Source organism: Acyrthosiphon pisum, chromosome A2 (assembly GCF_005508785.2).
Source record: "Acyrthosiphon pisum isolate AL4f chromosome A2, pea_aphid_22Mar2018_4r6ur, whole genome shotgun sequence".
Taxonomy (NCBI): Eukaryota; Metazoa; Arthropoda; class Insecta; order Hemiptera; family Aphididae; genus Acyrthosiphon; species Acyrthosiphon pisum.
The window spans coordinates 29,405,408-29,415,186 of record NC_042495.1 but is presented as its reverse complement, the minus strand read 5'-3'; the positions used below and the strand labels follow the sequence as shown (position 1 = coordinate 29,415,186).

Sequence of the window (9,779 nt, the reverse complement as noted above, 5' to 3'; positions counted from 1 at the left end):
GTCCTCTTAAGATCATAGATTATTCAATGTTTGAATACGTACCTTGTTTTAAGTAGGCAACATGTACATTTTCTTGGTAACAAAATGTATTGAGATTTTTAATCGAGCTGTCAATTACGTAGAAATGGGTATTCTTATATTATATATTATATATTATTTATAGTATTTGTTATAAATAAACAAAAAAAATTCATTTTTCGTGAGCTGATGAAAAAATATGTTTAAGCTTTGTATAGCTTAGAATCTTTCTCATTGTATAAGTTTTAAACGCAATATAAATATGTATAACTATGTTTTATTAAAAACTTTGTATTTGTAAATATTGTTGTGTTAAATTTCAAAAAATAAATATTTATGCTCAAGCAAGATGTGTTTCCTAAAATATAAGAATGTGCAATCATATTTTACGGGTGTAGTATGTTTGAGTATAATACGTGTACTCTGTACACTAAACAGTAGGTAACAAATTATTTTATGTAATATTTTGGGCGTTTCATTCATCAACCGCCTCAAAAGTTATAACCACTAACATTAACTTAAAAAAATTAGGACTGCCATTATTTGTAATATTGTTTATATTAGGGACAGTTTGTTTTACGTACTTACATCAAAAATTATAATATTGTCATTAATTCTTATTATTTTAAAACTCTGTACCAATTATTATACTGTTCTAAGTTCTGTTTTATCCCTTTATTCTGTTACCCATATAGCTATAATGCTATATACACTAACATTTATTTAAGCAATATCATTATATTAATTTAATACCTTATATCTTATTTTAAATTAATATCATTGTTATTGTTACAATCCATTTTTGAACTATAAGTCGGTAAAAATAATAAAATTAAAAAAAAAAAAAATAAATAATATGCTTAAACACGATGTGTTTCCTAAAATATAAGAAAGTGCAATCATATTGTACGGGTGTAGTGTGTTTGAGTATAATACGTGTACTATGTGTCTATGTATACTTAATTTTAAAATTGTTTGTAAAAAATACCACGAGAGAGTGGTAGCCATGGAACGATGTTTCAGCAGATTCCAGAAACGATCGTTGTGACCGACGGGCTCTCACGGATGCACGCAATGCAGTCGTCAGTAATGTCACAGCAGTGCAGTAATAACCAATTACCGTAGTGCAGTAGACTTGTGCAGACATTTATTATTTTCGGTTATTTTATTTAGACGTTTGATTTTAATGAATTTAGTGAAATTTCAACAGCAACAAATTATTTATGTAATCTATTTCGGGCGTTCCATTCATCAACCGCCTTATACTTATAACCACCGCGGTGACAAATATTTCAATCGTGTTGTGTTTTTTTTTTTTTAGGTATAATAATCGTAATCGCATTCTATCAAGAAATAATAGTCCGGTAAAATATTATCCAATATTAATTTTTATAATATCACGTACACTAGGTACTTAGATACTATTCTTTTTATAAATTATGTTAATTTTACTTTGTTTAAATACTTTATCACATAATGTATATATAAATATATATGTACCTACCCATTATAAACTACATAAAAAAATGTGCGGAAAGTGGTTACCGTTTAATTTACTTCTTATGAGAATTTTAATTACGAGTTTTATATAATGTATTTAATATTATGGGACTTCTGATACATATAACATAATGAAATCAATTTATATGCGTTACACAATATAGACTTAAAATAAAACACTAAAACAGTACTTATATTATGCATATAAATATAAAATGCACGTGAAACAAAGGAAGGATATCAATTTAAGTAACCAAATTGGTGCAAGCCTATAGGTCCAAACCCAGACAACGAATCGACACTATTTAATTCTTTAAAACAACTAAATTACTTAAGCTTCTTTACCCAAATTTGCAATGTACAGAAATTGGGTAAGTGGATGTCGCTCTGCTGTACAGTAGGTTACAAGTTGGTCAATGATATAATATCGTTGTAGGTATAAGAAAAATTATTTTGAGCGAAAACGGTCAGTCAGCCTATGATATTACTAAGTATATTTGATGGTACCTATTATTATGAATAAAGTAATTTATATATTTACCTAATCACGTGGAACCTTGTTTTAAATTTTCAATCTTTAGATATTAAATTGAACATTTTATATATTTTTAACTACAAATAATTATTACATTTTAAATGTGATAAATTTTGTCAACATTTGAACTGATTATAATTAATGAGCCTATGTATTTTTAATATTTTTCAACTGTTATTGTCACAATACATCAGGAGCTTTAAATTACATTTTCACGCTTTTTTACCCTCCAAATACAATTTCATTGATATTTATAGAAAAAAAAACTAAAAAAATTGAAAACTGGCAATGTCCGTAATCAACTCAAAATAAGTCAAAATATTTGGGAAATGTTATGGTGTATAGAAAATGCTAATATTAACATTCAGTGACATTTTCAAGTATGTACAGTCATTCGTTTTTTAATTACAATAAAATAAGTAAATCATCACATGAGAAATTGAATATCAAATGTTGTTAAAAATATGAATTTCAAACGCTCATAAAAATTTAATTTGACTTTCTTGTAGAAATTTTTTTTTTTATGTATGTAGACAACTTTATGAGGAATCTTGTATAACATTTTAAAATCTTAGATTTAAAAAGAAAATTTTTCATGAATTTCCAATTCAAAATAATTTGCAAATTTTCCTAATTTTGACGTATTTTATCAATATTTGAACTTTAAATGCTTATAAAAAAAAATTGTGACTGGACTTTTAATTTTTTTCATCTGCCTTTGAAACAATATAACAGGAGCCTTCTATTAAATTGACAAGCTTTTTTAACCAACAAATAAAGAGTTATTGATATTTATAGAAAAAAAAATTTTAAAAAATGGAAGCTGAAAATGTCCGTAAACAGCTCAAAATATTTGGAAATTGTTATGGTGTATCGAAAATGCTAATATAAACATTCAGTCAAAATTGCTTGTACCTACGGTCATTTATTTAAGAGTTGCATTAAAAACCAAAATTTTACGTAAAAATTCCCGTTTTTCCTTAATTTTTCTTTTGTTTTTCACGACCCTTTTGAAAACTACTGAGAAATTTTTACTTTTGACCCCCCCAAAGTACCAACTAGATTCACTTCCCTATCAGAAAAGATACTGTTGAAGAAAGTATAAGTATATACTGTCCTAAAAAGTAAATATTTTAAACATATTAGTGCAGCTATAGTATTTTATACAAACGAAAGTATTATAATTTTAATTTTGATTATAAATTTGTTGAATAAAGAATTTAGATAGTTAATCATACTAAAAATATATTGTTTCCAAGTTCGAGTTGAACTATATACCTACACTTGATTTTGTATATTAAGCTATAACTTGTTATCTATGAATAAACGTAGTGCAAAAATGTGGAAATGATAATTATTAATTACACATTACCTACCTATATCATATTTTATAAAACAAAAATGTATGGAATTTAAAAATTGTATTTCATTCCAACGAAATGAAAAATGATACGAGGTCTAAGATATTTTGATTAAATTTATTATTCAAGACATACCAGATAAATGTTGGGTGGTGGGTGGCGGGTGTGGTCGATAAGCAATGTTTTCATAAAATATAATTTTTGTTGAACGAGCTATAGTCTCCACACAGATAATTTGAGAGTACTTATTATTTCATAGATGAATATTCTTGAAGGTTTGTATTTATGCTTATAATTTATTTTAAAATCAATTTCATACACCGTTTTTAGTATCAATTGTTTCAAGAACCGGACTTAGTAAACGATATAATCGGTAATGCAAAATACGAAGCAAATTCCGGAACCCACTCGATGTGAACCAGCTAAATACGAATATAAGAAATCATCGTATACGGAAATGTACAAAGTACTACAAACCTTACGCCAGTAAGTAGTAATAATGATATTTTAAAGAGCTAGATAAATATTGGTAACACATTTTTGTTTTTAGAGATGAGGTTCTTTGTGATATCAAACTAGAGACAGACGACGGTGGAGTTATATTCGGCCACAAAGTGGTTCTGGCATCGGCTAGTCCATATTTTCTTGCAATGTTCACACATTTTTCAGAAAAGGATCAAGATCTAGTTGCTATCAGGCAGTTGAACTCTAGTACCCTACAGCTCTTAATAGACTTTGTTTATTCTGGAGAAATCTCGATCACTGAAAAAAATATACAGGTAATAATAGTTAATGCTTTATCTAATTATAGCCAAAAGAGAATTTAATTTGTTTTTTGTTTATTTCCCAAGGATTTGTTACCGGCATCGAATCTTTTGCAGTTACAAGAAGTCAAAAACGCATGCTGTGATTATCTACAGGCACATCTATGTCCTACAAATGTTATTGGTATAATCGGGCTAGCTGATTTACATAGTTGTACGACATTGTTAACAAGTTCAGAATTATATATTCAACAACACTTTTCGTACGAAATATTATTTATTATTATGATTCTATAAGACGATTGTATTTATTATTGTTATAATATGACTCTTAGAAAGGTGGTAGAACATGAAGAATTCCTGTCCTTGTCATATGAACAAATGGTTAAGTTAATCTCTAGTGATGAACTTACAGCTCCATCTGAAGAAAAAGTACGTAATATAAAATATAAAATTGTTATATTTTAGTACCCATTATGGATGGGAAACTTAAGTAACCTATTTACACAATTATAGTAGGTATAATAAGTATATTGATTTTGTAGATATTTGAAAGTGTTGTTCGATGGGTAAAACATGAATTGGCTTCCAGAAAACAAATTTTGCCCCAATTAATGGAACATGTGCGTTTACCATTAATGTCGAAAGATTACATATTAAAAAATGTAGTCGACGAACCTCTTCTTAGTAATTGTTTTAAATGTAAGTTAATTTACTCTAAATGATTTACTATGGCTTAATTTATATATATTTTTTTTTAAATTTTTTAAGGTAAAGATTACGTAGTAGAAGCATTAAGTTTTCATTTATTTAAGTCAGAAGAACTTAATACCATTCTACATAACAACCGGACAAAACCTAGACAGCGTGGTGGTACACATAAAGTATGATTCAATTATATTTTATTTATTTTTCAAATAAATTAATTGATTGATTTATAATAGGTTATATTAGTGGTTGGTGGCTCAGGGATCAATTTCAAAACATTAGATAGTACAGAATGGTATGACCCAAAAATCAACAAATGGCAATCTGGATCAAAAATGATTACACCACGTTATGCTGGTGGTCTAGCTGTAGTAAAAGATAATTTTGCGTTATATCTGGGTGGTAGAAATTCCGAATCAACTTCACAAGCAGTTGATGCGATAAATTTATCTTCAGAATTACCTCATTGGGAACCAAACTATAACATGTCAGTTAAACGACAACGGTTTGGAGTTGGTGTGATTGATAATTGCATATATGCTGTAAGTTATATTGACATATAACTTATTACTTTATTAGTAATGTCTGTTATAAAGTTGGTAGTTACTTAATATAATTTATATTAAAAATTCAAGGTTGGCGGTTTTGATGGCAAAAGTATTTTAAATAGTGCAGAAGTTTTTGACTGCAGAACTCGAGAATGGTGTACGATATCTAGTATGACTACTATACGATGTGGTCATGGTCTTGGAGTACTGAATAATCTTTTATATGCGGTAAAATGTTTATTACTTTATCATTTTAAATTTTTAATGCGTACATTTGTTATAATTGTAATCGGAACGATTAACAATGTCCCAAGAGGTAAATCACGGAATATATCCCCAAAATAAAATATTTTTATAAATTAAAATTTTTAAATAAAAGTCTAATCCAAATATTTGTTTAAATACCGGCTTATTCCAATGTTTTAATAATTACAAGGAAAATTGATTTTTTCATTGACTGAAAACTATAATATTATATTATATTTTAGAATTATTAAAACTGCGTTTCTCTTTTTTTCAGTTTTCCAGTCACTATTATTGAACATTTTAGTTCATGAATATGTTTTCAATCACTTTCATTGAAAAGTGCATTATTGTATTCCGTAGAGCTTTTCAATCGAGATATTTTTAATCTGCAAGTTGTATTAATTTAATCGTGTATTCTGTATAGGTAGGAGGTTCTGCTCTACGTACATTAAACTCCGTCGAATGTTACCATCCCAGTCTTGATAGATGGACACCAGTTGCAGACATGTGTGTACGTCGCGCTGGAGTGGGCGTTGGAGTTTTAGATGATGTACTTTATGCTGTAGGCGGTAATGATGGATTAAATGTTCACAAAAGTGTTGAAGCATACAGACCGAGTACAGGCGTTTGGTATACTATTCCAGACATGCATTTGTGTCGGAATAGTGCAGGTATAACTACTCGTTTAATAATTCATACAAAAACTATTATTGTATGAAACATATTTTTTCGAAATTTATTTAATTTTAGCCTAACTCCTTGATATAGGAGTAGCGGTATTCGATGGTTTATTGTATGTCGTTGGTGGTAATGACGGATCTTCTGTTCTGGATTCTGTAGAATTTTACAACCCTAACACTAATAAATGGACCATGGTCACAGCGTCAATGAATGTTGCAAGGGCTGAGGCAGGTGTTGTAGCCATTGATATGCCACGACATTTTAAAACTTGTTAGCATTCACAATATTTTTTTTTGATTCATTATATTATTACTTTCTCGTATTGTATAATAGTATCTTTGTTATTTTTCTATTTATTGTATAGTGCTTGAATGTTTTATGAAAAGTTTTTTTAGTACCTACGCTATAAATTGATAGCCAATAATAAACCACCACAATTTGATTGCTAGGAGGCCAAATGTTGTATGTCCAATTTTTCTCAAAATCATTTTATAATTCTATTGGGTTAATGTTATATAAATCAATTATTATATAAATATTAAGTGGATAAATTTAACAAGTCCGGACTTGTTACTTTTGTCAAAAACAATTCATTTAATATTTTGAGTTATGCTTATGGAATTATTAATGTTACAGTGATACATAATAGATAGGTACGCCTTATCTTCATTTATTTTATTTTTTGTATATTTTTTATCTTTATTAAATGTCAAACAATAGTTTATACTTAAAATATATGTTATGCTGCTGGAGGTACCATTGTAATATGGTACCCCCCTAATAAAATAAAATATATATTTAAATAATACATACTTCATTAGTATGGATATACTTCATAACATCAGGTTTTTCAATAGACTCAGCATTCGATTTCCTATCAACAATAAAATAAAATAAAATTATTAACTTTTTAAAATAGGTACGTCAGTACATCGTGGTCCATGTGCATTCATCTCAGAAGTGAATGCTAAGACATAACTTGTGTAAAAAATCAACCTAAATAAATCTAACAATAATTTATCGAAAACAATTATAATCATTTCTAATGAAAAAAATTTATTATTATGCAAACTAAGAGTATTAATGAAATGTACACTTGTCACTTATTATATATTATGTATGAATTCTTTTATTATACTTACCTACCATGGGGGCCCATAGGGTAGTCTTCAGAGGAGGGATAAAATTAAATCAAATTAGTGTATGATTCCAAACCTGTTTATAGATACGAGGTATTGGTTTTTCTTGAAAAGGATTAGAGCATTAAGCAAAAGTCTAAGGTATCCATATTAGTACTATAGTAAATTGTGGTATACATTATACTTAGTATAAGGTCTAATCTGGTCTATTATTATCAACTATTGAATTATCAAGTACCTATGTGAAACAAGTTTATAGATTCAAAACAGTGCTTGCAAACGTTATAATAACGTTATGGTTATAACGTTATATTTGACGAAAAACAATTTAAATTTGTAAACGTATTTATAACGGAAAGCGATAATCAAAAATAATTAAATACCGCAAAACAAAACATAAGGATTAACAAAATATATTATATTATATCATTAAACAAAACATAACGCAGAACGTAATTTATAGAATATCATTAAATGGAAAATAACGCAAAACTTAATTTATGGAATATCATTGAACGAAAAATAACGCAAAACGAAATATTTTTAAATCAATTTACTTAAAAGGTCTATTGGTTTCGTAGAGACGTCATTTATTTCACGCAAACAACCTAAGAATTGATTTTATTATATTCTGTATCCGGGCCATAACCTACCCGCATTTGTTATTATTTTTAAATTTCATAGTTGTTAACACTATTTTGAATATCGATAATCGCAAAAGTTGAATAACGTTTTAATTCTAAATAACGAAAAATCAAAAACGCGTAACGTTTTAATTGTAAATACATAAAACAGAATTTTTTTTTTTCAAATTCAAGCTTTGATTAAAGGTTATACATATCGGCAGATGCACGGTCAGTTAACAGTAACTCGACGTCGGCCGATACATCGATTCTCCTTCAAATCGAACGAAAATATAATCTGTTTAATATATTATTATAAACGATACTTTTCTGAGTAGGGATCGCCGGGCGAAACTGATGAGCCGCGTAAAGCTTGGTTTTTTTTTCAAATGCAAGCCGTGATCAAAGCAAAATATATTATAATTTTTTTTGCATACTATATTATTTTCCAGTTGATACATTACCCTCTTGACCCCCCTCACGCCATCTACTACATTTACTGTTGTCTATTTCTGATCCATTAATTAGTGTTAGACCAGATTTAGTTTTAATTTACATACAATCTCCGGACGTTATATTAGGTAATCGGAAGAAGTGGTATTTGAAGTATAGTAATTAATAATAAGAGGTGAATTTTGGGGTATCAATGTGTATATTTTGTATAATACTTGAATCTTTTAACATTAAATTTAAAACATTTTTTATCAATAGTGAAAAAATTAATTTATTGCGAAAAAAATTTTAATGTATGAAAAAGCTGTACTTATACGAAGCCACCTATGAACATTTTAAAATTTTGAAAATGCCCCCCCCCCCCCCCCATTAAACATGTCTCTACTTATAACCTATACCTATTCAAGATATATAAAAAATTAAATTTCAATGATTAAATTTATATTAGATTGTTTAGGAAATATTGCCACTAGTCAAAAGTATTTTTCTGTTTTCGCAATGAATATTAGAAGCTTTTTACAAACATATATTTATGAATTTTAGATTCTGAGTAGAACAATGAATGTATTGATTTTACAATGATGTGTGTTATTTTTATTTTTTTTTGTGTCTGTGTACACGATAAGTAGTCGAAATAATGCTTCGATTTTCAACTTCAGTATCTTGTTCGATTGGAAAGTGAATATCGTTGGTGCATTGGGGGGGTTAGAATTTAAAATTCCAGTAATTTTCAAAAGCGCCAAGAAAAACCAAAGAAAAATTAAGGAAAAACGGGAATTTTTACGCAAAATCAATTTTTCATAAAATTGAAGTTGGTTTTTGGTGTAACTTAAAAAAAAGGACCTTAGATACATGAAATTTTGACTGAATGTTTATATTAGCATTTTCTATACACCATAACATTTTCAAAATATTTTGACTTATTTTGAGCTCTTTATGGACATTGTCAGTTTTAATTTTTTTATAGTTTTTTTTCTAAAAATATCAATACAATTCTATTTGTTGATTAAAAAAGCTTGAAAATTTAATAAAAGGCTCCTAGAAAATTGTTTCAAAAGCAGATGAATAATATTAAAAATCCTTAGTCACAGTTTTTTTTTTTATAAGCATTTTAAGTTCAAAAATTGACAAATATGGGAAAAATCACGAAAATTAGCAAATTATTTTGAGTTAAGAGTTCGTAAAATTTTTTCATTTTAAATC

At 27.8% G+C, this 9,779-nt stretch overlaps 1 protein-coding gene across 1 annotated transcript; it reads left to right on the top strand.

Annotated features, from left to right (window-relative positions):
* Nucleotides 1-3,312: 3,312 nt before the first annotated feature.
* Nucleotides 3,313-7,076, top strand: LOC100575872 (ring canal kelch homolog). Its single transcript, XM_029490431.1, has 10 exons — nt 3,313-3,900; nt 3,965-4,193; nt 4,266-4,441; nt 4,514-4,610; nt 4,724-4,880; nt 4,950-5,062; nt 5,123-5,428; nt 5,522-5,662; nt 6,105-6,351; nt 6,449-7,076. Exons 1-10 carry the CDS (start codon nt 3,791-3,793, stop codon nt 6,634-6,636), a joined length of 1,764 nt encoding a protein of 587 aa, XP_029346291.1. The 5' UTR covers nt 3,313-3,790; the 3' UTR covers nt 6,637-7,076.
* Nucleotides 7,077-9,779: the final 2,703 nt, after the last annotated feature.